This window comes from Peromyscus leucopus, chromosome 10 (genome assembly GCF_004664715.2).
Source record: "Peromyscus leucopus breed LL Stock chromosome 10, UCI_PerLeu_2.1, whole genome shotgun sequence".
Classification (NCBI taxonomy): Eukaryota; Metazoa; Chordata; class Mammalia; order Rodentia; family Cricetidae; genus Peromyscus; species Peromyscus leucopus.
This window is the reverse complement of record NC_051071.1, coordinates 59459609-59487401: the sequence shown is the minus strand read 5'-3', so window position 1 is coordinate 59487401 and position 27793 is coordinate 59459609. Positions and strand designations below refer to the sequence as shown.

The window sequence follows — 27793 nt, the reverse complement described above, 5'->3', positions numbered from 1 at the left end:
GCCAGCCTGGGCTACCAAGTGAGCTCCAGGAAAGGCGCAAAGCTACGCAGAGAAACCCTGTCTCCAAAAAACCAAAAAACCAAAAAACCAAAAAAAAAAACAAAAAAAACAAAAAAAAAAAAAAAAAACAAAAAAAAAACAAAAAAAAACATGTAAGTAAGCTGGGTGGTGGTGGTGGTGCATACATTTAATCCCTGCACCCTGGAGGCAGAGGCAGGCAGATCTTTGAATTTGAGGCCGGCCTCATCTACAGATCAAGTTCCAGGACAGCCATGGCTATTACACAGGGAAACCTTGTCTTGAAAAACCAAAACCAAAACCAAGCAGGCTAACAAACACAAAAAACTATGTATGTAAAGCTAACATTTAATTTCGAACACTACATTAGCTCCATCCTACAATTTTGATGGGTTGCACTTTTATTAACATTTAGTTCACAATATTTAAACTCATTCATTTTGTTTTCCTCCTTAATCCAGTTCACTTAGGAATACATGGCTTGATTTCCAGACACTTGGTACTTGGAGAGCTGCAGTTTCCATGTGTTTTGGATTGACCCTAATTACTAAAGCAAGTATAAGAAACCGTGGAAGTCTTTCACTCAGTCCAGTGAATATCAGGAGGCACATAGGCAACACTTTACTTCCCAAATCTGCCTCCACCCTAGTCTGTTCTTGGTGCCCCTTTCCATCTTGTCAAACTGGACAGTGTTTTCGTGAATTGCTTTAAGTCAAACAAACCAGCAGCATCCTTGTATCCATCCCTTCATTCACACCCTAGAACCAATCAATCAGCAAATCGTATTTGCCTCTGCCTCAAATCTATATCCCAAATCTGACCTTCCTTCTACCCTAACTGCCCCCAACCTGGTTAGAGTCACGGTCACCTCTTACTGAATTACTGCCACAGTCTTCCGAGTGTTCCCTGCCCCATCTTCCTTCTCAGACCACAGGTCCCTGACTCCCTCTACCCCTTGCTTATGCTGATGGTTTCTCTGTTTCTCTTTGACTGTACAACACAATCCCGGCTTTCCCCAAGGAATGGGCATGACTAGCTCCGTCATGGCAGTCAGGTGTCCCCTAAAGGAAGCCTTCCCCGAACCCTCCCTCATGCCATCCCCCCCCCTTTCCTTACACCCCAGGTCACACCTGACTTATGTGTTCCCTACTGTGTTTGCTCTTTCTCCTCCTTATCGGAACGCTTGCTTTACGAGGGTAGAAATGTACTCATGTGAGTTATCGACTCCCTCGTGCTTAGAAGAGAGCCTGGTACTTCACAAGCACTTGAATGAATAATTATGCGTTGCAGTGAGCCACGTGCTCCGTGTAGAGTAATAGACAAATAATGGACAGTCCTAAACTCAGAGGGTTTGCAGTTCTTACGGGGAAGAAAATCATTTAGTTGTTAAGCTATTAATTACACAACCTTTAATGGTGATCATAAAAGTGGTGATGTCATTAATGGGCTGAGATGGCTGAAGGTCTTGGTCGGTTGGGAGACAGATTATCAAATACTTAATAACACAAAGTCAAGAGCCAGAATTTCTCAATTCACGTGTTGTTTTGTTGTTGTTGTTTGTTTTTTAACAATGGAAATACATAAACAATCAATTTCATGCAAATGAGCGTCTATGGTTACAGGCACTTTAAATAGGATTATGAAGACTTAGAGGAAGCTGACGAAGCAGGACAGAGAGCCTGGTTGAAAGTAGCCTATTAAGTAGATAATCCATGTGGCTATGTTCTTTCTGTCAGTCAAGGTTACTGCTGGTCCCAGGGAAAGAAACTCAGCGAGAGGGAGACGGGGTCAAGCTACACACACCGCGGAGGGGAAAAGAAAACATCACATGGTCTTCTCACCCCCTTTAAACTTGAGTCGATTGGGGGAACTTCCTTTTATATGTTTCATATACACAGATAAAATTTCTACTTACCTTCAATTTCATCAAAAAAATACACCCCTCCCCAAAGGCTTCTGGTTAATGTCCCTTCCTTCTCAACTATTTGTGTTCCTTGCATGCGGTCCCTCAGGTCTGTATCACACGATGTCTTAATGGTCTTCCTCCTCAGCCCGGACTCTGTGCACTCCTGGACCCCAGAACAGCTCCCCTGTACATCATAGGTGCTCAGGAGTGACTGCTCCTGCCAGTTCCTTTAGCTCATCATGGTCACTTTTAAAAGTGTCATAGGACAGAAAACCGTGGGAATGTGAACATCAGGCTGCATGAGTGCATCTGTTTGTCTTAGCTACGTCTTCCAGATATGAAGTAGGACTACAAAAGACTGCTCCAAACTATCCTAGAAATGCATATTTTAAGCCAGAAAAAAAAATGTATATTCAGCTTCTAAAAGGAATCAGGCAAGTTTGTAAGAATTACTGTAACATAAAGGTTTCCCTGGCTGCTTGTCTGCTAAATGTTATAGTAACATCCTGCCCAGCATTTGAGGACTTCCCCAATATCCACACTACTGTGCCTCATTTTAATCTTCAAGATACATTTGTAGTATTATAACCCTGGGGAAAATTGACAGGGAAATTTTAATAAAATCCATTAGACAATATTTCTTTTGGTTTACCTTCAAACATTTTAAGAGACATCGCTTTGAGAAAGGCCTTTTTATTTATCAGTCGCATACATATTAATGAGCTCAGGTTCAAGCTAAGGATAATGAGGACTTGGGTGCTGTTATTTTCATCTACTCACAAATCCGCAAATCCAGGACTGAGCCACGAACATCCTCCCCTGCCAATGCCATGGAACTTAATTTTCTGAGGAATAATTAATAAAACTAGCCCTTCGTGCTGCTTAAGGGGAGGGAAAACAACATCCTATTTATTACTTAAGAAAAGTTGCATCTGGATTTTGACAATGCCAAGATTAACCAAATATCTGAGTCTGTTTTGGATATACCACTGATTGGCACTGCTGGGAGACAGACATCTCACTTAAATAAGCACAGGTAAGACCCCAGGGGTAATTTCAATTATATTTTTTTATTTATACTGATGTGTTTTTATTTACAAAAATCCCAGCTGTTGTGTTGGTTCCCATGATACAGGGTTTTAGAAACAGCTAATAATTTAATCCTTATTGTCTCTGCATTTTTGATTCAGATTTGTGAATTGACACATGAGTTTAGCTAAAAATAGCAATAAATAAAGGTCTTACCCCGTGACTTTGTGAATCTGGATATTATAGACTGGTAAACACCACTGGGTTTTTGAAAATTTAAAATTTGTTTTTAGAAGTCAAATGCAGTGATCATGACAGGTGTGTGTTTTTCCTAAAGAAAGTATTAAATATTAGTTTCTCTTTCTCTTTATAATATTTGAAGACTGGGCATCAAACTCACACAGATGGTAACAGAGAATTAACTGTAGAAATATAAATGCCAATTTGTTGGAAACTCCCAAGTGTTAGGCAGTTTTATAAGAGCTTTTAGGACAACTTGGTCCTCCATTCAGAGATGAAGATGTGGTCTGTGGGGAGCAGGGGACTCCCCAGGGTACCACTTCCTCTTTGGGGAGGGCCAGAATTTCACCAGGCCATCTTCTTGTTTCCTACTTTTTTTTTCCAGTGTGTGGTGTATATGTGTGTGTGTGTGTGTGTGTGTGTGTGTGTGTGTGTGTGTGTGTGTGTATGTATGTGGTGCGTGCCTGTACTTGTGAGTGTGCATGTGTGTCAATGTGCACATGAAGGACTGAGGTTGAAGTCAGGAGTCATCCCTTTCTGCTCTCCTATGTTATTCTATGAGGCAGAGTCTCTCGGTCAAACTCAGAGGTCACCAAGATGGCTAGTCTTGCTACAGTTTACTTTACAGCTCCCCTGTGTCTGCCTTTTCGTGGAATTACAGGCAGATCACGGTGCCCCCAGGGCACTTACATGGGTTTCCCGTTTCCTGATCTCAGGTCCTTACATTTGCCTGGCAATCTCTTCAACTGCTGATCCCTCTCCCAGCCTTACCATGTCTTTAACTCTCCACAACAAGCATATGCATTTTAATTAGGCCTTAAATAAATAACTCTTACCAACTACTACCACATTTTGTTTTTATATATTTAAAAACTGCTATTTATCATTTTATCATCTTTTTCATTATGATTTCATGTTTTTAAATGTTAGTAATTTTAGTCAATATTAGAAAGTCAGATGCTATAAAACAAAGCTTTATGAAATGCCCCTCTCAATACATGCCGAATTACTGGCTTTTTACATTCTGGGGTTTCTCTTCCTATGTCCACTACGCTAGCTGTTTTATTATTGCTAGCCTGTGTGAGGTCAGTTCTCACTCAGCAGTGTCATCATTAGCCATGGAATAAAGGAAGATGAGTGTGGAGCATCAGAACTTAAATGTGCTGAAAGGAATCCAGTCTTTGTCTACTGCACCGACATCCATCAGAGGATGCTCCCTTTCCTCACTGGGAACAGTTACTGATATTGATCACAAAATAATTCCAGTAAAGCCAAAACAAAATCATATGAGGCTAGAGAGATGGCCCTGTGGTTAAGAGGACTTGCTGCTCTTCAGACAACCCAGGTTGGATTCCCAGCACCCACAAGGTGGTTCACAGCCACCCTCGACTCCAGTTCCAGGTCATCTGATGCTCTCTTCTAATCTCTGAGGACTCTAAGCACACATGTGATACACAGACATACATATAGGCAGAATATCACACATAAAATAAAGTGAATAAATCCAATTAAAAAGAAGACTATACAGTCTCTGTGTTATGGCCATACTCAATGTTAAAAATTAAAAAAGAAATATATAAATTAATGAGTCTCTCCCTTGGAAATGACCTTTCTTATTAAAAAAAAAAAAAAGGAAAAAAAAAAAAACAGAAACTCAACCATTAATTGACAACAGCAAAATCCTTGTTGGTCTTTGTTTCCCTTGGAAATATTTCTTTTTAAGTTGTGAAGTTGTTGTGCTAAGATAAAAAATCTGAGTGAAATAATGAACCAATCCATGAATTTAAAGTAAGAATCAAAAGTTAAACTGGCTAACAATTAAAATGGAAAAACTGAAAATAAATGTCCAAGAATTACCACCAAAAAGTTACTGCATCCCCACATACGTAGTTTTTCCTTGTTAGCCTGTTCTACAAATGTCTATTTCATATTTTCACAATTCAAAGCATTTTCCTAAACAAATTTTCCTTTGCTCCGTACTGTACCCTCCAGTCAACAGGTCAAAGGAACGGTCTATGTAGTACCAGGGCTCTTTATTTCCTGTGAGTGACAGTGTGTGACAAACAGCCCGTGGTAGCTTTAGTCTGGCTGTGGCCCTCACCTGGCTCTCTCAGCTTGCCCTTCTTCACAGCCACTCAGAGAAGAAAGACATGGTACCTGCTCATCAGCAGGTAATCTCCACCACGATTCTGAATGATAATTGGCGAATTCTATACTTTGGGGGTAAAACGATCATTACTACTTCAGACAGCTTCCAAATGTTTGAGTGTGAATCATCTTGAGCTTTAGCAGTGTCTGTGCAGTTGATAAGAAAGTGGTTGATAAAACATGACATTTATTCTTTATAAAATCTGAAACTTATAAGGAAAGAAACTTAATGCAATAGGAAAAGGTATCTGAAATTAATGGAAAATAATAGGAAAAATTCTAGATACTTAAAGAATTCCAAATATAATATTCTATCCAATATAACAAAACAAGAAAAAGATTAAAGATTAAGATTCTTATATTCTTTCTTTTCAATTTTTGAGACAGGGTCTCACTATGTAGTCCTGGCTAGCTTGGAACTCATTATCTCGCTATGTAGATCAGGCTGGACTGATCTGCCTGCCTCTGTTCCCTGAACACTGGGATCAGAAATATGTGCCACCATGACTTGATGTGAGATTAATTTTTGAAGATATTTACCTATAAATAAATATGGACCCTACATTCTCTGATGGATTGATTTAAAAACCGTAAAAAGTGATCAGGTTAATAAGATGATAGATCATAAAATAAAATGTAAAGTATTAACTTTTCTTTAGGCCCATTAGATAATGTGATGGCAGATCTTATAAAAATGTAAATTTTATTAGATAATGTATATTAATGAAAATTACCAAAAGTACAAAGCGGGTTTTCACAAAGAAGATATCTCTTGTTAGGTGACCAAAACTGATGTCTTAACATGTTGAATCTTCTAAAATCAACTGACAAATTTAATAAAATCTCTTTTTAAAGCACACTGGGTTTTCTCAGGACCATCTTCCTCTAAGGACGCCAGTGAGCAATGAGCACACGTCTTTTACACTCACAGAGCGTTTTACACTCACAGAGCGTCCGCAATCGTCCCAGCACAGCCTTTAAAGGGGCGCTGAGCACTGATGCTTGTTTAACTAGACTCACGTGGAGTGTTTGTGCAATAAAAGAAATGACACAAGTTCAAAAGAAAAAGTGGGTTGCTTATTGTGGGCTTGATGGAAACTATAGAGAAGTGGTTCTCAACCTGTGGGTCCCGACTCCTTGGGGGTGAATGAACTTTTCACGGGGGTCGCTGAAGACCACCCTGCATGTCAGATACTTATTACAATGCATAACAGTAGCAAAACTACAGTTGTGAAGTAGCAACAAAAATAATTTTGTGGTTAGGGTCTCCCCAACGTGAGGAACTGTATTAAAGGGTCGAAGCTTTAGGAAGGTTGAGAACCACTGTTATAAGGACATAAAAATGGGAGCTCACTGACGCTTGTCCTCAAGTCTGGTGGGTGGGGGGCTCACATAGAAGGGCCACTGGAACACAATGACTGTGCGTTGATGGTACGCTCTCCAGCTCGTAACGCATAGGAGAAAACAGCAATACCCGGTACCCTAATCCCAGCCGTGTGGGTCTATTCGAGCAAGCACGGCAAAATGCAGCCAGAGTCAACCAGCTGCAGGGCAAGAGTACTCAAAATTTGTGTCTGTGTTGAACACATAGATATTTTGGTCCTTATGTCCTAGACAATGCGGTGTAACCACTGTTGGCATTCTAGTGGGCATCATAAATAATGCTCAGGTGACTTCAGGTACAAGGGAAGAAGTGAGTCAGTTAGGTCCACAGGCTGGGCAGCTGACACAGCGGAACACACCATCTCCCCGCTCTGGAGGCGGAGTTCAAGATCAAGGTGTGTGCAGTTCCGGCTTCTTCTGTAGATGCTCTCTTTGACTGGCAGGTAGCCATCTTGTGGCTCTTTCTTACCAGATCACTCTCACGGGCCTCTCTCCCATTTCTGTGTGCCCTTTACTTCATCTTACAAGGACACCCATTGGATTGGATTGAGCAGATCCAACTCCTTTTTAACTAATCACGTCCTCAAAGGCTCTTGTCTCCAAATTCAGGGGTGCTAGGGGCTAGTGCTTCCATATGAGAAATTTAAAAGTCTACAATTCAGTTCCTGAAACCAGCCATTAAAGATATGGAAGCCCAGGATAGTGGTTCATGCTTGTAATCCCAGTACCCAGGAGGTGGAGGCAGGAGGATTACCACAAAGTCACGGTCAGTCTGGGCTTCATAGTGAGTTCCAGTCCAGCCTGGGCTACAGAGTGAGACCCTGATTCAAAACTACACATATACACAACACAAACACAGGGGAGGTAGCAGAGGGAGAGAGACATTTGTCATTGGACTTTTCTTCAAGAGTTACCTTTTTTATTTTGGCTTTGCTTCATGCTATTTTCTCTGCCACAAAAATTCATCTCCTCTAATGTGTAGCAAACTCCTGAAGTTACAGATCTCATAATTTGGAGAGTTTTTTTTTTAAATTCTCCCAACTTTAGCAGTACTGGCCTATGTACACACGATATTCACAGATTGGGTGATACGTTCTTTAAAACGTTTATTGTCATTAATAAATGTATTTTAATGTGTGGAGTTTGTTCTACCTTTATATGGGTCCTGGAGATTGGGTTTAGGGAATCAGGCGTGGTAGCAAACACCGTCCCCTCCTGAGCCGTCTCACTGGCCCTGTAGAACACACTTGTGTCCAGCATCTCACCCGTTTCCTCTCCTTTCTCCTTTCCCCTTCTCAGCAGCCTGTATGGTATTAACAGCTTTGAGAGAGCCAACAGTCAGTTAATGTTGAGAAGCAAAAAATGTTGACGCCCGGGTTGGCTTGTATACTATTTGCAGGTTACTTCCAGCCAAAATATAAGTACGTTTAATGTGATTGTTCGGGAACAAGGCATAGACTTACAAAAGAAGACAAACTGTTACACCAAGTGTTGACTACTCACTCTAACTGACAAAGTGTGTGCGATTACTACCTGGGGGACTTCAGTGCTCAATCCTAAGTGTTTGACTAAAGTGTTGACTTACCTTTATTAGAACCATAAAATGTGAGAGTAATATAGTAAGGCAGAGAAAGTAAACTCCCCGCTCCTCCGAGGCTTTCAGAACATTGAGACAATGGGTCATTTGCCTGTAAACATGGATATGTGTAACAGGAAGTGGATGCTTAGGGCTTGTCTCCGTGTTTCTGCTGTTACAATAACAGAATAACTCAACAGACTGCACTGTTTATAAGCCGTGGAAGTGTGGTCACATGACTGTGGAGGCCAAGGGTCACATGTTCAAGGTTCTTTGTTCTTTCTTGTTTGTGAAGGAGAAGCGATACGGTCTCCTGGCTTTGTGTAGTCTGTGGGTTTACATGTGATTAGAAAAGCATACGAATTTTGAAGAAGGCTTTTTGTGCTGCTAAAAGCCCTTGTGTTGAGGAACAGAACCCTTGGGTGGGACTGTTGGGAAATGATGGAACCTTTAGGGGAAGGGACCTAGTGGGGAGGTTTTAGGTCACCGGAGTGTTCGTGAAGGAGATGGTCAGTTCTGACCTCTTCCTTCTTTTCTCTTGATTCTTGGCCCGGGGTAAGTCATTTTGCTCTGCCCTGCCCTAAGCTCCCTGATTTTACCATCTGCAGCTCTCACCTTGACTTAAAAGCAGTGTCTCAACCTGGTTATGAACTGGAGCCATGAGCCAAAAAAGTAAACCTTTTCTCCTTATAAGTTGACTATCTCAGTTCAACTTCTAGTTGTTATAGTAACAGAAGGTTGGCTAACGTGTTTATATAGTAAACTAAATTTAAACTAAATATTAAAATAACTATGATTGCTTTCTCTGATACTTAATAGTTACATAATTTATTTTTATTATATATGCTGGCTTAAATGGAGCATGGGAAAACATTATTTGATAGTTTTGTTCATTTCACTATCGATTGAGATTTTTATCTTGTGGCAAACACTTTATGCATTATCTGTGGACTGTAAAAGATTGTGACAATGTTCATTATAATAATAATTTCCTTGTTAAAAGTATTTTCTTTCCAAGAAAGTATTGGGGTTTTCTTCCCACAGTGCTAACAGCTCGGCAGTCCATCTGTTTTCCAGAGGCATACATACCAAGTCTGGTGTTGGCTCTCAATAATTTTTCAAGGGAATTACAGCTTGCTTCTGATCCTGTGATAATCATTATTATTTTCTTAATAGTTCCCTTGACAATTTTGACTTCTCAGAGTGATAACTGGAGGGAAAGATTAGAAGATTATTTTCATCACACTAGCATTACACTTTGAGACAGGGTCTCACTTTCTAGGCCAGGCTGGCTTCTAACCCATGGCGATTCTCCTGCCTCAGCCTCATGAGGGCTAGGAGTAAAGGCATGAGCCCACCACACCTGGTTTAGCATTGTCTGTGTGTCTACCTCAGTTACTGAACCTGGATTACATTCTCATATCATCCGCTTGGTTTTGTGTAACTTTTCAAGCCTTCAGTGAAGCTTAATGTCTTTAGCTTTCCACAGACAGTCTTTACCATAGACATGGCGATATCACCCCTGTTTGACAGAAGAGGAAGAGTCCAGAGCCCAGAAAGATCTCAGTTGAGGCTTCATAGCAATTTTCTCAAGTCTGTGCTTAGAAGGCTCATCCTCGCTAAGCAGGCAATCGCTGTTTCAGGAACTGGATTCCTCCTGCTGTGGAGCAGGCCAAGCTGGCTCTGGTTCCAGACAGTAACAACACCTTGAGTATTGCTGCCTGCTAAGAAACAAACTAAGCTCCACAATGAACTGAGATCGGGCAAGACTGGAAAACATGCCTGCTTGGCTGTTGCGTTATTTATCCGGCCGTATATGCCAGAGCATGTTCTTGTCTCAGTGGAACTTTACTCTCTTTGGCCTACAAATACCTCCTGCTTTAGTGAAAAACAACAACAACAACACGTTATTTTAAAGTGAAAGTGCTGGGCTGGAGGGATGGCTCAGAGGTTAAGATCACTGACCACTCTTCCAGAAGAACCAGGTTTGATTCCCAGCGCCTATGTGGTGGCTCATAACCATCTGTAATGCCAGTTCAAGAGTATCTGACACCCTCTTCTGGCCTCCACCGGCACCACATGTATGTGATGTGCTGACATTCATGTATGCGAAGCACTCATACACATAAAAATTAATTAAAAAACAAAAAATAGAGCCGGGTGATGGTGGCGCATGCCTTTAATCCCAGCACTCAGGAGGCAGAGGCAGGTGAATCTGTGAGTTCGAGGTCAGCCTGGTCGACAGAGTGAGTTCCAGGACACCCAGGACTGTTTCAAAAAAACCAATAAATAAATAAATAAAATAAAATAAAAACAGAGGTGTTTACACAAATGCCTGTTGCTATTAAACAGAATCTCATTTATGAAGTATTCTTTCCTCCATCAAACAAAAATATATTAGGATAAAACATAAAGAACAAAGGGAAAATACTGAGAGGATCCCATGACTTAACATTACCATGAGTCAATACTGAAGTGTTGATCCTTTCTGTGTGCATGTATATAATTTTAATAAAATGCTATTACTACAAATGTTGCTTTAAAATCTGCTTTTTCTACCTAATAATGTATTTATTCATATTGGTAAAAAGTGCTCCTTAAGCAAATGTATGTATCCTTTTATTATAAAATTCAAGCAATACAAAAACCATTTAATTCTAGGCTCTCCAGAGTTATCATCTTTCAATGGTCTGTTTCTTTTTGCCCCCTTTGATTAAAATTTATTTTTTTCTCACATAATATATCCTGATTACAGTTTCCCCTCCCTCTACTCCTCCTAGCTCTTCCCTCCTCCCTTCCTTCCCACCTAGATCCTCCACATCAAATGTTTCTTAAAACACTACTATGGGCTGCAATGTAGCTCAATTGATATAGTGCTTGCCTTGCACTGTAAACAGATGGCTCACGTCTGTATGCATTGAATTGCTATACAAGCCATAAACTCGCCAGTGAGCACTTACTTTTATGACTTAGTATGTTAGTAACAAACAGGAAAAACATAAGCAGGTGACTTCTGAAAGGTAAAATCGAAGTTCGACTATAGTTTCAAGACCAGAGGGATAATGATGCTTTACACATAGCAGTCATTTATTAAATACGTGCTTAGTGTTTAATAAGAAAGACTCCAACCAAGATAATGGACCAAAGGTATGAATATATAATTAACATAAAGCAATGTAAATGACTCATAAGCCTAAGAGCCTGTCCAACTTTATTAATACATCCACATCAAAAGCCTCACTGCAAAAATGTTCACTTATCAGATAGAGGAAAACTTTAAATTTGATAGCACTGCTCAGGAGAAAGTGCTGAGCTTGTTTTGGGCTAGCAGAATGTCAAATGGAACAGCCATCATGGTAGCATTGTGGTGTAGACGAAATTCTAAACAGTCTTAGTAAATAAGAAACACAGAGAGGAAATAGCCAAAGAGATCAGAGCAATAGCCACAACTAGCTTAGCTTACCACCAACAGTATCTTCTCCAGAAAGAGTTTCTTCCTGCCTGACTTGTCTTTATATTGCCTTTCTGTTCTGCCTTCTCATTGGCTCTAAGCCTGAGCTAGAAGTGGCGATACTGTTCCTGGACTTATATGTTAGCATTATTCCCAAAGCTATGTCTATGGAGACCTACAAAGGGTATTTACCACAGCAAAAGGATTTATAGGCAGTAAAGTATTTATATAGCAAAAAAACAAATTTTCATTAGTAGAGAGTCAAAATAGAAAAGGAAACCAATTGTAGAGTCCTGATGAGCTGCAATATTAACACAATATATTATGAAATTGAATAGCTCTGTGCATATTGGCAGGGGTAAATTTCAAAGTACAACTTCAAGTAGAAAAAAGGCAAACTGAAGAATTATGTGGAGAGGAAGATGATGTTGTGTAACCATGACACAAACTGTACATTGGCTACAGTTGCTTATGTAGATGTCTAAAGGTCAGAGAGACCTGGATGCACACAACTGGCCTATGGTAGTGGCTGCATCTAGGGAGGGAGGTGAGAGAGAAGACAAGAATAAGATTGGGGTCTGCTCTTTGTTAAAAAGGTTTTTTGACTTTTTTTTTACACACCATAAAAGCTCTAGGAGCTAATTTAATAAAAGTCTCCAGTTACTAAATCCTGCTGGCTGAGTGTCCCTGCTGTTCTGAGTACCCTCAATAACTGTGCAATGTTATTGTCATTCTCCACTCTGGAGACCTTCTTTCCACCAGGGTCTTCATTTCCACCAGGGTCACCCAAGTCCTGGACTCGAAGATGTTTCGCAATCACACGCTCACTAAGAACCCTCCGTTCCTGGCTTCTGTCACGGAGCTCTGCTCTTCCCATTAGACTTGTCCCTCAAACTTATTGATAGATTTGACCCCTTGACTTTCACCTTTCTATTACATTTTCCTCTTCTGGTATCTCCTTCTCAAAGACTAGAGCATGTCATTTTCCATTTAAGTATCTTACAGTTTCCCTATCCCATTTGCACGCTTATACTTCCACTCCGGCCACCCTACCTACCCCCAGTCTCAGGACTGACGTGCATCCTAGGATTTTTCCCTACACCCACCTCTCCCCCTCTTTTCCATTGGAACCACTCAGTGCTGGGAGACAAAGGCCACAATGTCACAGCACTGCATCCTTTGGCATCCTTCCATGGCTCACTACTCTGGTCATCGCCTGTCACCTACGGAAGCTTTTGTATACCTTGGTCTCTCCGTAAGTTATTACGTTGTAAAACTGGCAGTGTCTCACTTAGAAACCTCAAACTAGGGACTGGAGAGGTGGCTCAGTGGTTAAGAGCACTGGCTGTTCTTCCAGAGGACCCAGGTTAATTCCCAGCACCCACATGGCAGCTCACAACTGTCTGTAACTCCAGTTCTGGTATCCTCACACAGACACATATGCAGGCAAAACACCAGTGCACATAAAATAAAAAATAATAATAAAAATAAAAATTTTAGAAGAAGAAACCTCCAACCCTCATCTTCCTTCAGAAAGTAGGGTGCTTAATATATCATTCATTCCCTCTCTCTCTCTCTCTCTTTCTCTCTCTACTCCCATACACAACTCTCCACCATCTGCGTGCACCTGCTGTGGTTTTCTGAATGCAACCTTGTTTTATTTTCTTACATAGTTGTTTTGGTACCTACTAAGGCACCTACCTTGAATCCTGTTTGGATCAGTGTTCAGGGTTCTGTCCAAGAATGCTCTAGACTTTCTGTCTCTTCAGGGAGTTTTACCTCAAGTTCTCTGAAGAGGAGTGGGTGCATCTCTTCTTGGCTCCCACACCACCTCTGGCCCGAACCACCTCTGTATGGGCACAATGCTCTTGTTCCTCTGTGCTGCTTCCATCCATTTTCAAGTGATGCTGCCATCACCAGTTGTGTCTACATGGCCTTTGGGTCATTCAGAGCAGCATTCCAGCGGGAACATTCCAGTGTGTGGAGCAAGAGGCAGGTGGTGAATCAGGGTGGTGAGTGCCCTGGATGGGCCTTTCTGTGGGCTGGCTTTGTGCTATCTGTGTGCATCAAATAAAGTCAGTGTTCCTGCATCATTCCCTGTGCTGGTTGTTTTTGTCAACTTGACACAAATCTAGCCATATCTGGGAATAAGACACATCAACCAAAGCATTGTCCCCATCACACTGGCCTGGCCACATTTATGGGATATTTTTTTTGATTGCTGATTAATGTGGGAAGGTCCTGCTCATCCCTGGGCTGGTGGTCTTGGGTGCAATAAGAAAGCAAACTGAGCAAGCCATGAGAACAAGCCAGTAAGCAGCACTCCACGTACCAGTTCCTGCCTCTACGCTCCTGACTTCAGATCTAGGCCTGACTTCCTGCTGTAAAATGAAATAAATTCATGGTATTTGAGCACAGCAATAAAAACAAACTAAGACCATTTCCTAATAATCTCTTAACTTCCACATCTCCAAGTCAGTAATATTCCCATGTTCCCATAGAAACCACTGCACCAGGCTTTGTGGGGGTTCTGACCAGTTCCTAATACCTGGATATTCTGTCAGTGAGGGGACCAGTGTGGTTCAAGTTTAATAATCTTTTGGGAATGGGGGATGGAAGTGGAGTCTGGGGTGAATGTAGGATATTTGAAACAACTTCTATACATATAGGAAGAGGATCAATGACCAATATTAAAAATCAGATCGAGACTCTGTAGCAAGAATGAATGGTGCATATAATCTACTTTATCCTGTGCACAGCTACCATATTGGCCTTTCTAAAGTTCATGTGGGATGATGTCTTTCCCTTTCCTTAAAATCTTTAAAGGTTTCTCTTCCTTTGGGAAGAAAAATAAGCCCCTATCTTAACAAAGCACGTTTAGTTTCACAGGTCTGTTCTTCAGTGCCTTTCTGGGTGTGGAAATTCAATCACATTGATTTCTATGTTCCAGGTGGGCTGTCTCCCTCTTCCATCTACGCTGTTCTTCATGAGTGCCCATTCCCACTTGAAAACTCTTACCTATGTGTGTTCCTCATTTTCCATTCACTTTCACAGCACCCTCTGTTGATCCCATAACCTATTGATGAACGTGGGAGGTTTGAAACGACTTAAATTGGCATCGTCAGATGAGATGTGTGTTTTTAACTGTTTACTACATAGATATAAACTTTACTTTGACCTTTTCATCCTGAAAACTTGGGTAAATTTGTTTGTTCTATCTTTGGAGATTCTTTAGGCTTCTTGCTGTAGACTATTTTGTCATTTGCAAATAAAGAGTTTTATTTCTCCTTTCATGATGGGGATGTCTTTTCTTTCTTTTTCTCATTATTACAAGTTCTAGAACCTCTGGTATAATCTAAAGTAAAGCTAGAACACTGTTACTTTGTTTTTGAAATCAGAGGGGAATGTTGGGTCTTCCATCAAGCTCTTCATCAGACTGAGCCTTGGCCCTTTCCCATTCTGTACAATTGCAGCTATTGACTGAGCCTGCTTTTGCTATGTTGAGGCACCTTGTTTTTGCTTTAAAAATTATGAGTAGTACACTCATTGTACAGAATACTATGTTTTATTATGACATTTTCATACATATATACACAAATATTTTGATCATATCAGCTTACCTGTACATTACTTTTATACCTAATTTGTTTAGAGATTTTTTATCAAAGACATTGATTTTTGTTGTTGTTGTTATTGTTTTTCAGAGACAGGGTTTCTCTGTGTAGTTGTGGTGCCTGTCCTGGGTCTCACAGAGATCTGCCTGGCTCTGCCTCCAAGTGCTAGAATTAAAGGTGTGCATCACTGCTGCCCAGCTAAAGACCTTTTTTTTTTTCCTTAAGACGTTGAATTTTTAAAAATGACTACTGAGATGGCTTTTGTCCTTGATACTTTATTCTTGCTTGGTGTGATATACATGTTATTGGTTTGAGAATATTGAGGCACCCCTGCGGTCCTGGGAAACTCTTCACTGGGGTGGTTATATTGAACAAACTTCCTGATGTCCTCTAGATTCGGTATGCCATTATTTTGTTCAGGATTGTGGTTCTCTGTTTTCCCATGGTACTGGTCTGTTGGTTCTTCATGTTGTGTTCTTATCTGATTTGGGTATCAGGGTAATGCTGGCCTTCTAGAGAGTTTTTAAAAGAATTCCTTCCTTTTCTGTTTTTGTATAACTTAAAGAGGACAGACACTAATTCTTCTTTAAATGATTGTTCTAATTCATTTGGTTTAGGCTCTTCTTTAATGTGAGTCTTTTTTATTACTGATTACATCTCAGTAACTGATATGTTTAGGTTTTCTATTTCTTCATGACTTCATCTTGATATAGTGTGTATATCTATGGATTTTCCATCACTCCTAGACTAATTTGTTACTATACATTTTTTGTGATAATCTTTCAGATCTTTTGCATTTCTGTAGCATCAATTGTAATGTCTCCTTTTCATAATCGATTTTATTTATGGGAAGTTCTCCTGTCTGCTTGTCAAGTTTGCGTCTTCCTTTTCAAAGAACAAGCTCTTTTGCTGTTCTCGGTAATCTGTAGTTTCTGTTTCATTTCTTCGGCTTTGGTCTTTATGGCTTCTTTTATTTTATTAATTTTGGATTTGTCTTGCACTTGCTTGTCTGCTTCCTTTAGCTGCAGTGAAAGGTTGTGCACTGAAGAACTCCCCGCTTCTCTGACACGCACTGGCTGCATGAGCTGCCCTGATAGTTTGAACTTTCCTGTGTCCTACAGAACTCGGTAGGCAGTGTCTACGCTTTTACCTGTTTAAAGAAAAATGAAAATTTCCTACTAAATTTCTTCTTTCAGCTATGGGTTATCCCAAAGTCAGATGTTTAACTTCTGTATATGTAAATACCTTCCAAAGTTTTTCTTGTAACTGATTTCTACTTCTAGTGTACTGTGGTCTGAAAAGACATTCAATATAGTTTGAATTTTTGAAGGTTTGTTTTGATTTGTTTTGTGGCCTGTTTTGGAGAATGTTCTATGTGCTTATGAGGAAAATGTGTACTCAGCAGTTATAGGGCAGAATGTTCCATAGAAGTCTGTCTGGTCCTTTTGGTATGGAGCATGGTTTCTTTCATTTATTTTTTATTTTAATTTTTTTGACTTAAAAATTAATTTACTTTTCAACAATTTCATGCATGTGTATAATACATTCCGTTCACACTCACCCTCTTTTACCCCTCCCATCCCAAACTGTTCCTTTATCAGCAAGTTCCCCTCCCATTACCATATCTTTTTGTTTTTGCTGTGTGGCCCACTGTGGTTGAGCAAGGCCATTGGTCTGCTAATGGTGTGGAGCTACACATTTGGAGCATGGGCAGTTCAGCAGTGACTATACCACTGAAAACAAGGACCCCCCCCCCCAATCTTCTAGCAACAATTAGTAGCCACCATCTCCTTGGCCAGTGCTGGGGCCCCATGAGCCCCTTCCTTGTCCATAACTGAATGTTGACTGGTCCAGTCTTGTGCTGGGCCTGTGCAGGCAACCGCAGCTACTGTGAGTTTATGAAGGCAACAAGCACAGGCCCAGAAGACAGCATTTATGTCTGTCTTCTCTACTGTCCACCTCTTACCTTCTTTCTGCACCCTCTTCTGCGATGTTCCCCGACTCTTGGAAGGGTGATATGGATGTTCAGTTTAAGGCTGGGTGCTCAGTGGTCCCTTATCCTCAGCACCTTAAACAGTCGCGAGTCTTTGCATTAACCATTGCTGACTGAAAAGAGAAGTTTCCCTCACAAATCTGAGGGTAGCACTGTCCTTCAGTTTTAGGAGGCAGTTTAACAACATATCCATTTAAGAAAACAGAAGCAGTAGGTTCACCCTAGGGTCTACGATCTCCTCGGCCGTTGGCCTATGGCCAGATCCACAGCACCAGGCATGAACTCACTAATGTAGAGTGAGTGGTCTTCAACCAGAATGAAGTTGGTTATCCCCGGAACAATCATTTAGACCAATGGGCACATCATGCCAGGCAAGTTGGCATGGGAGCAGGTAAGGCCCACGGCTGGGGAAGACCACTGATGACTCTTCTTCCTCGGCTGCTTGCATAGCAACTTCTACCACGGTGAAAGCTGGAGGAGAGGGAGGGAGCTTCCGGTTCAGCTTCAGCGCGATCTTCCTATGTCCGAATCCAGAGTACGTGTTATGAAAGATTTACAGTCCTTTCCTTGTGGTCAACGAAGAGCAGTGTCAACAGACCATATTGTTTTGGGGCCTCCTTGACCGAGAGATCAAAGGAAGTTACCTAAAACTAGCATTGCTGCTTTCGGTAAATAACATGGCTACCGGGGGTGGGGGGTTGGGGGGGGTGGGGGGGTGGGGGGTGGGGGAGTGGGAGTGGGGGTGGGGGGTGGGGGAGTGGTGGGGGAGCATCATTCACTCATGTCGGGGACTTCCGTTCAAATGCTTTCAAAAGTTATATTTTCAGTGCTAGCTTCTGCAACACATATACTATAAAATATTTTTAATTAACTTATAAGCAATAGGTTTTCATATGGCTTCTTCATATGTTCTTAGTTTCTCTTACTCTTCCCTCTACCGTTTCTCCAGCCCATCCTCCTGCCTCCACATCCGTTAGCGCTGCCACCCCAGGACTCCCTCTTTCTATTTTCGCAGAACACTTGTCTACTATCCTCATCTCTGAAAAGCTCCCCAATCCATCATGGCTTCTTTCGGGACTCTACAGGCATTCTAAGACAAACACGGAAATTTAAATATTCAAAGCTCTCATCTACCTATGAGAGCTAGTATGAAGCATTGACTTCCTGAGCCTAGGCTACCGTACCCAGTGTGTTTTCCAGTTCTGTTAATTTTCTTACACGTTTCATAGTTTCATTTTCCTTTAGAGCTGAATAAATCCCATATGTGCCACATTTTCATTGATCTTCCATTGGCTGATGGACATTTAGAATAATTCCATTTCCTAGTCATTGTGAATACAGCGTCAATCAATGTGAATGGGCAAGTATTTCTGTAGCAGGATGTAGAGTCCTTTGGGTATACTTCCAGGAGTGGTATATCTGGGCCACGCGGTAGTTCTATTTCTCTTTTTCTAAGAAAGTGCCAAACTGATCTCTATAGTGGCTGAACCCATTTATGCTCATCAACAATGGATAAGGGCTCCTGGGCCAGGGCTTCTAAGACATTTCTACTTGTAACCCGTGAGAAAATTTCATGTAACTCCCTCTAAATAAACCTACAAAACCTATAGGTTTATAAAATGGGTGTACGAATCAAACATTTAGAAATAAGAGGTCAAGAATAAATTTATTTTCAAGTAGTTCTTTGGCATACATATACTTTTATTATCTAGTAGAGACTAAAGCTAATTTGCACACTAACTTATTTTATTTTTATATATAGAATTAAATCCTTACTGAATATTTGATATTTCAGGTTGTACAATGTGTTTTTCAGAGTTAATCAATATTTTGATTATATAATTGTTAATGTTGAGAACATCACTTTCAATAAATACTTAGCACAAAATGGCACAGGTATGTTTTGGGCTATTTGAGCAATTTTTGGAAATCCTGTTCTAATTCCAAGCCAGAAGTCATTTAATGATTCTTTTTATATAAAATGAAACTGAAGTCAGAAATGCAAGCAAGAATTGCAAAAAAAGCCGGGCGGTGGTGGCACACGCCTTTAATCCCAGCACTCGGGAGGCAGAGGCAGGCAGATCTTTGTGAGTTCGAGGCCAGCCTGGTCTACAGAGCGAGATCCAGGAAAGGCGCAAAGCTACACAGAGAAACCCTGTCTTGAAAAAAAAAAAAATTACAAAAAAAAGAACCAAAATAACCAAGTATTCTGACATAATCTAAAGATATGTTAATTTAATAATGCTGAGGAATAACTGTAGAAAGGTTTTTTTTTTTTTTTTTCCTGTAGCTAAACCATTACGTTCTGTAAGAAACATTCTGTTCTGCAGAAAACTTGGTATGTACAGTAGCAACACTGTAATTCAGAGCAAACGGTAGTCTTGAATCTGCACTGAGGTCTTTCAGGTATTATTTGTTGGTGCTGTGTGATGTGGCGGCTTGTGCTGAGCAGACAGAGCGTGCTGTGTATTGGGAACCCAGGCTGCAGTTGAGGCCTCACAAAGCAACTGGGCTGCCAGAAATACCCTACATTCACTAACGCTTTGGATTTTGAACTAACTTTTTTTTTTTTTTTTTGTCTCACACTGAGAATCTTTTCAGTGTTGCCAAAAATTTTATGACTCAACATTCAGTTGTGTTACCCTCAGGTGGAGTTGGAACCTACAGTGTAAGGTGCTTCTTTAATGAGAGAGAAAAGCTACACCTATCTGTGGGTACAAGGATATGTGTTTAGAATATAGTTAGGAATTATATTGGTTTAAGAAAATGCAGTAGTCTAGAATCTATGACCTCTCTAGTCATGATTTTTCGGTTTACAGTATCAGCCATGAACTCTCTCCTATTGGGTGGGCTTTAAGCATAGTTAGACAGTTGTTGGTTGCCCCAAGATAAAAGTGCCATTATTGCATCATTGGATATACCTTGCTGGACTTGTCATTTTGTGGTCTGTAGGCTTCACAGATGGGTAGAGCTGATTGCTTTCTTCCTTGGAAGCTTGTGTAGCATCTTTGGATACTATGAGAGCTAGAAGTTAGAGTCTTAGGTAAAATCTAATTTTGCTATGTCTTTGCTGATTGCCTGTTTAAGATACAACTTAATGCTGCTATTTCTCAGTTGTCTGCTGTGATTCGTCTATTACCATTACAGTTATTACTGTCTTGTATACTCTTGTTGTTTTGTATACAGCTGTTATGGTTGTGTTGCATGTGTTGAAGGTTATTGTATCGCATAAAGCTATTATTGCACTGGAGTCTCTTACTCTATGTGTATTACTATTTGCTTCATATCTAGATTTTTCTTTTAGCACTATGAAAATCTCATCCTAGTCTTTCCTGGCCTAGAAAGTTCCTGTTGAGAAGTCTGCTGTCAGCTAATCTGAGGCAGCCCTGCATGTGGTCTTGTATTTTCCTTTGCAGGCCTGAGCATCTTCTTTTTCTCTTTCATTGTTGACAGCTTGATTATAATATATCCTGGCATAGGTTTGGCTGACAGCCTTATGCCAGTACCTACATGTAAGAAGGTTTCTGTTAGTATTTCTTGGAATAAGATTTCTACTCCTTTACTATCCTCAAGTCCTTGAACCCCAATAGTCTAAATATTTGTTCTTTTAATACAACTCTAAAGGAACTCATAAGCATTATTCTTTTCCTTTTATTTTTTTCTCCTCCAATTGTACATTTTAGAGTCTATCTTTGAGGTCATAAATTCTTTCTTCAGTTTGATCTAGCCTCCTATGATAGTTAATTGTCATTATTAACATAAGTAGAACTCAGAATCACTGTGGAGACACACCTCTCTGTATGTCTATGAGTCTTTTCAGCAAATATTTTCATTTTGTTTTTGTTTTTCAAGACAGGGATTCTCTATATAACAGTCCAGGCTGTCCTGGAACTCTCTCTATAGACCAGGCTGGCCTCGAACTCGGAGATCCACCTGTCTCTGCCTCCCGAGTGCTGGGATTAAAGGTGTGTGCCCGGCTTCAGCCAGTCTTTAACAGAGTAGGGAATTCTGAGTATGCACAGCACTGCCTGGTGGACTGGAGTCCCAGGCTGAATGGGAAGGAGGAAGCGAGCTGCATTGCGCTAGCATTTGCCCTACTCCGCTTCCGGAGGAGGAGGACCAGCCTGTCCTCCACAGCCAAGCAAGTCCCTCCCTCCCTTAAGTTGCTTCTTGTCAGCTGTTTTATCACAACAATGGGGAAAGTAGCTAAACCACCTCCAAAGGGGACTTTTTGTTGCAATTTTAATCTCTCATCACAGGATATTTTGCAACTCAAGAATATGATTTTTAAAAACTGTTTCCATCTCTGAATTTTCTCAGAATATTGGAATGTTATTTTTCAATGTTTGCCTCCAACTCATTGAATTTCCATAAAAAAGGGTTATTTGGAATTCTCTTTCTGAGAGTTCACCCGTGCTGACTGTTACCTGGTTAGTTTCTGGAAATTCCGTAAGCGAGGTGAAGGTTCTTGCTTGCACATGACTTTGTTTGAGCTTGGGTACCCTAGGCTTCCTAAATTAGCTCTGTGCTAGGCTTGGCTTGTGCATTCAGGAAGAATGAGAAGAATACCTCGAAAGAGTAATCTGTTGCCATAGCCACCCTCTGGGACCAGGGTGGCTCCGATAATGTGTTCATAGTTACCTGCTTGTGAGTTGACACTACAAGCAAGGCTCTGGGGACAGTTACCATGGGTGGAGACGCTTCCGGTTCCTGTATGACTCATCAATGCCGCAAATCTACCAATCTGCACCACACCCAGCCGGCAGCTCATCCAGACCAAAACAAGTCAGCATGTGGGTAGTCCCACACTATTATAGATTGCCCAATGCCAAGGTAGGCTTGTGGGCCAAGAACACAACCACCAGCCAAGAGTGATGCCAGCTAGAATAGAATTCTGTTGGACATGGACCAAGTATTTCCTTTAAAATTCAAGCTGTTCCCGAGAGCCTTTTAAAGGCGGGCCTAGGCATGGACCTGTTAGGATCTGCTGGGAGTCAGGTTTCACCATCCCAGCCCTGTGTCCCAGGACATAGTCTTTGTTTATTGGCCACCCCAAATTTCTCCTTTGTGTTTTTAGCTTTTTAATAAGTAATCAAGATAATTCTGTCATAGCAAGTGATGTAATTTCTGTAATAAAAATTAATATAGAGATCAGAGGAATGGCCCAGCAGTTAAGAGCACTTGCTGTTCTTACAGATGCCCCAGGTTTGGTTCCCAGAACCGCACCAGATGGCTCACAACTACCTGTGGCTCCTGTTCCGAGGAATTGGATGACCTCTGGATTCTGTAGGCACCTGCGTGTACATGTTGTACACATACAAAGGCATACATGCAGACACACATACAAAGGCATACCTTTCAACATATTTACATTTTCAAAATATTTTTAATTGAAATAGAACTACATCACTTCCTCCCTCCAGCTACTCCCAGATGCCTTCCTTTGAATCCCTCTTCTCATGCCCCTCAAGTTGATAACCTCTTTATCTTTGATTATATTTGGTGTGTGTGTGTGTGTGTGTGTGTGTGTGTGTGTGTGTGTGTGTGTAGATAGAACTTGATAGTCTATTTTTGTTGTTTGTGTATGCATGGTTTCAAGGCTGACCACTGTGCATTGAACAACTAATAAGAGGGCTCATCTCTGGAAGAGGCTAGTTCTCCTTCTCCCAGCAGCCAATAGTTCCTGTAGGTCTTTGTCTGGGGATGGGAGGCACCATGAAAATCTCTCCCTTCCGTGTTTACATGTCCACTGATATTGCTATTGCACAGTCTTCTTTATGCAGTCCTTTCCAGGAGAGACTATCTCACGGCAGACTTCCTGGAATCCTGTCTCTCAAAAATCTTTCTACCTCCTCTTCCACGATGTCTCTGAGCTACAGACGCAGGAGCTGTGATGTCTATGTAGCCAGTAGGGCTAGGCTCCCCCATACCCATTGATCTCTGCATTGGGTCCAGTTGCAAACATGTAATTTTCTTTAAGTCATAAAAAATAAATACAAATTGTGACTCCTGTTTCATAACTTACGTTTTCACTGACAATTAAAATAATTAAAATAATGAAGTACGTTTTAGAACACAGGACTTGGCACAGGACTGATACATTCAAATTTTTAAAAGCTTTAGTATATGCTAAATATTATGCTTGACCATTTTGGATAAACTTTCCCAAAAAGTGCACATTGCCAAGAGGCCAGGCACCTCCGTACCTGTGTATTAAGAGGTAGACATAGAGAATTATGGGAACAAAGATGTGTGATGAATTCTTCTCCCTAAAAATTACTGAAGTCATCACAGGGGATAGAGGAACTGGTTTTGATTGGCAAATAGGATTCTTTTTGGGAAAACAATAAAGAACTCAGGTTACATGGAACTGGAGAGGTGCTCAGTAGTTAAGAGTGCTTTTTGCTCTTCCAGAGGACCCGGGTTCAGGTTCCAGCACCCACATGGCAGCTCACAATTGTCTGTAACTCAGGTTCCAGGGTATCTTATCCACTTTGGACCTCTGCATGTTCCTGCACACATATAGTGCACATACATGTACACATACACACACACACATACACACACATACACACACACACACATACACACACACACATACAGAATCAAAATTGAAAAAGAATTCATGTTATGGGAGCAGCATGATCATAAATGTAAACATGCCTACCCAGTACACTCTCAGATGTACAACATGGAGAAATGACCAAAGCTGATCACGGTTTCTAGATTTTAGAAACCTCAGTCTGATTTTTGTCCAGAGAGATCATTTCTATAGCTGACAGAACATTCCTAAGATGAAGGGAAGGATGTTTTTGCATCACTGTTATCTTTAGTTGTGTGTGCGCTTAGTGTGTATGTGTGTACATGCATGTGCATGGGAGGTGTGAGTGCATGTATGTATGGAGACTAGAGGTTGACACGGGGTGTCTTCCTCAGTTGCTCTTCACTCATTGAATCTGGACCTAAGTCTGGCTGCCGAGAGAACTCCCAGGATCCTGCTGTCTCTGCCTTGTCAGCATTGGGATTGTGAGCATGCATCACCACACACAGCATTCTGTGGATTCTGGGGATCAAACTCAGGTCCTCATGGTTACATGGAAAGCACATTACCACTGAGCCTACTGCTGGCCCAACTTCACCTTTCTTTGAATCTCTTCTCACGCTTGTTACTTTAGTTAAGGTTTCTACTGCTGTTAAGAGACACCATGACCACAGCAACTCTTAAAAGGAAAACATTTAATTGAGTTGCAGAGGTTCTGTCCATTATCCATCATGGAGGGCAGCGTGGCAGCATGCAGGTTGATGTGGTGCTGGCTACATCTTCATCAGAAGGCAACAGGAAGTCGACTGAGACACACTGGGTGGTATCCTGAGGTACCATCAAACCCTCAAAGCCCACCCAACAGTGACACACTTCCTCCAGCGAGGCCACACCCACTCCAACAAAGCCACACCTCTTAATAGTACCACTCCCTATGAGATTATGGGGGCAATTACATTCAAACTATCACACTTGTGAACTTGCAACATACTTTGTAATGATTTTTGGTCCTTCAATAACTGACCTATGAATGCATTTTAGGAGGAAATATTCTCATTGTCTTGAAAGTTTAGACTAGTAGAAAACTTTGAAGTAAATTATGGAAAATATTATACATATCTTCAAACCACAGCCACAAAGTTTGGTCGTTAATATTCTGTTTTATTATGTCTGTATATGTGGTGTGTGTATGCATGTTTGCATGTGTATATATGTGTGTACATGCATGGTTGAACATGCATGTGGAGACCGAAGGTTGATGGCAGGTTCCTTCCTTGATCCCTCTCCATCTTCTATATTGAGGCAGAGTCTCTCCCCTGAACCCAGAGCTCATTAATTTGACCAGTCTAGCTAGCCAGTTGCCAGGGGATCCTATCTCTGCCTCCCAAGTTCTGGGATTACAGACAGATTACAAATCTGCCTGGCATGGGGTTCCAGGAGTCTAAGTCGGGTCCTCATGGCAAGTACTTTACCTACCTACCAAGCCCTCTCCCCAGACCCAACATTACTCTTATATTCTCTCCAGATAATAAAATCTTGACAGTGCACCAGACTTTCTTTTCCTCTCCCATTTCCCACCTTCCTGCTTGCTTTCCTTTTATAGTCTCTCCATCTAATCTCTTCCCTTACTCTTATTTTGACCGTGTTTTACAGCATTCTGTATATACTGACAGTCAAGAAAAAAGTCGCTCAAAAAAGTTGTTCATCTTCAAAAACTAGCCGGCACACCAGTTCTTCCCTGCACCTCCTCTTCTTCTCCTCCTCTTCTTCTTGGCATAATTTGGGGGACCTAATGGTCATTGCAAAGCTTAGGATAATAGGCTCCAGACTGAGCTCCAAGCATGGTTCCTAAACAGCATCCCAGACCTGGCCTGCAGAGGAGACTGAGCTCCAAGCATGGTTCCTAAGCAGCATCCCAGACCCAGCCTGAAGAGGAGCTTCTCCTTCTGTCATCCAGGGGGTTAGTGAAAAAGTTGTCACTGGAGCTGTTATCCAGGAACGTGTCCCCTAAATTGTGAGCTAGAGCTCAGGGAACCACTTATACTGCAGCGGTTTTTATCTGAGAGCCTCCCTGTTCTTGCGCTATCCCCCCAGTATAAACTAAATGCCCTGTTCTTAGGACCCAGAGAACTGGTGACTGACTGGCCAGGGATTTCTGCCTTAAAATCCCACCGGTCCCCTTGCCTATTCGTGCTGGCTGTTGTTGGTTGTTGTCGTTGTTGTTGTTGTTTTATCTCAATTCTGTTTTCCAAGCAGCACAGATGCATATGTGACCGTTGTCTATCCCTCAAAGACCCTGAGATTCTAAACTGCACAGGAATCCGGGAAATGCAGATATTTTTAGTTCATTCTGTCTTTATGGATCACACAAGCACATCACAAAGGGAGAGGATTGGATGCTGTGGGTCATTTGCTGTATTTAACACCCCAACAACTGTTGATGAATTTCTCAATGGTCTTATTAAAATAAAAAAACACGGAGCCAGAAATTTGGGTTAAAGCTGTAGAGAGATCAGAGAAAGCCACCAGCCAACCTTACCTCACCAACTCTGCAGCTTCCAAATGCGCTGACTTCCTGTCTACCCAGACTTTATATGCCTTGCTTTTCTGCTCTCTCATTAGCTCTCTTAACCCAGCTACCTCACTACCTCTTCCTATGAAGCTCTGTTACTGTCTGTCTGTACAGGTCTTTATGGTTGGTACTGGGATTAAAGGTGTGTGTCACTACACTTGGCTCTGTTTCCTACTGTGGCCTTGAACACACAGAGATACTGCCTGCTAAGGGATTAAGGGCATGTGCTACCTAAGGGATTAAGGGCATGTGCTACCTGACTTCTTGTTTACTTAAAATGGCTGAACTTCCCCGGCCCCCCCCCCCCCGCCATCTCCAGGCAAGCTTTATTTATTAACATACAAATAAAATATCACCACATTTCAGCACAAATAAAATATCACCACAAACAACTGTTTCAAAAATCATTGTAATTTCACAAAATGTTAATAACTTCTGAGGAAAAGTTATGTGAGTATAGTTTTTACAATGTAAGAACAAGATTTGGGGCTGGAAATAAAACTCAGTGCTAGAGAGCATGTCTAACATGTAGAAGGCCCTAGGTTCTATTCACAACATCAAAGAAAAAGCAATAACATGTCCCCACCACAGAAAACCAAACAGGATTTGTTCAATGAGTAGCTGTTTCTTGCATGTCTATTATATGCCAAGCACGCTGCCATTGTGACAAAGGTCTCTCCAAAGGTTATAGTGTCGCTCTGAAGATGGAATGCATGATGGTTTAGCATATGAGGGATTTATTCCCATGTGTGTACATTGCTGTAAGCAGAGAAGGGGGAATGTGATTCATTTTCTTAAGGGTGAGGAGAACTTGCATGGACTTGAGAGATGGGTAACACCTGCCTAGACTCAGTTCCAGGGGTGCATGTGCAAAGACACAGAAGTGTGGAACAGCGTGGCTCAGTTGAAAAACCACAGCTTGAATACTTTTTTGAGCTCAGTAGAGCTCTGTTGTTTACTGATTGCTTGTTTACTTCCTCTTGCCCCTGTAGCATGAAGTGGGGTTATACATGTAAACATAAGAAAGTCTTCTCATTGACGAGTTTTGTTTCTTCGCAGATATTAAACTAACCATGAAGACAAACATTATCAATACATGGCACTCCTTTGTAAATGTTCCCAATGCGATTGTACCAGCCATTGAAAAGGAAATCCGACGCATGGAAAATGGAGCATGCAGGTGAATCTACACACCTTCTCATGAGCTTTTAATACAAGCACCTTTTGTTTTTGTTTTTAAACTTATCTAGGTTTGACATCAATTTAGCTTTGTAATTTGTCCCCATAAGTCTATAATCTATTTAATTTGGTGGAATTTATTT

General features: G+C 41.2%; 1 protein-coding gene across 1 annotated transcript in view; it reads left to right on the top strand.

Moving 5' to 3' along the window:
- Window positions 1-2711: 2711 nt before the first annotated feature.
- Cnga1 (cyclic nucleotide gated channel subunit alpha 1) overlaps window positions 2712-27793 on the top strand; it is a 38376-nt gene continuing 13294 nt past the window's right edge. Inside the window, exons 1-2 of the mRNA XM_028864271.2 lie at window positions 2712-2960; window positions 27531-27651. Of these exons, the coding sequence (XP_028720104.1) occupies window positions 27545-27651 (107 nt within the window). The 5' untranslated portion in view covers window positions 2712-2960; window positions 27531-27544. The remainder of the gene's footprint in view (window positions 2961-27530; window positions 27652-27793) is intronic.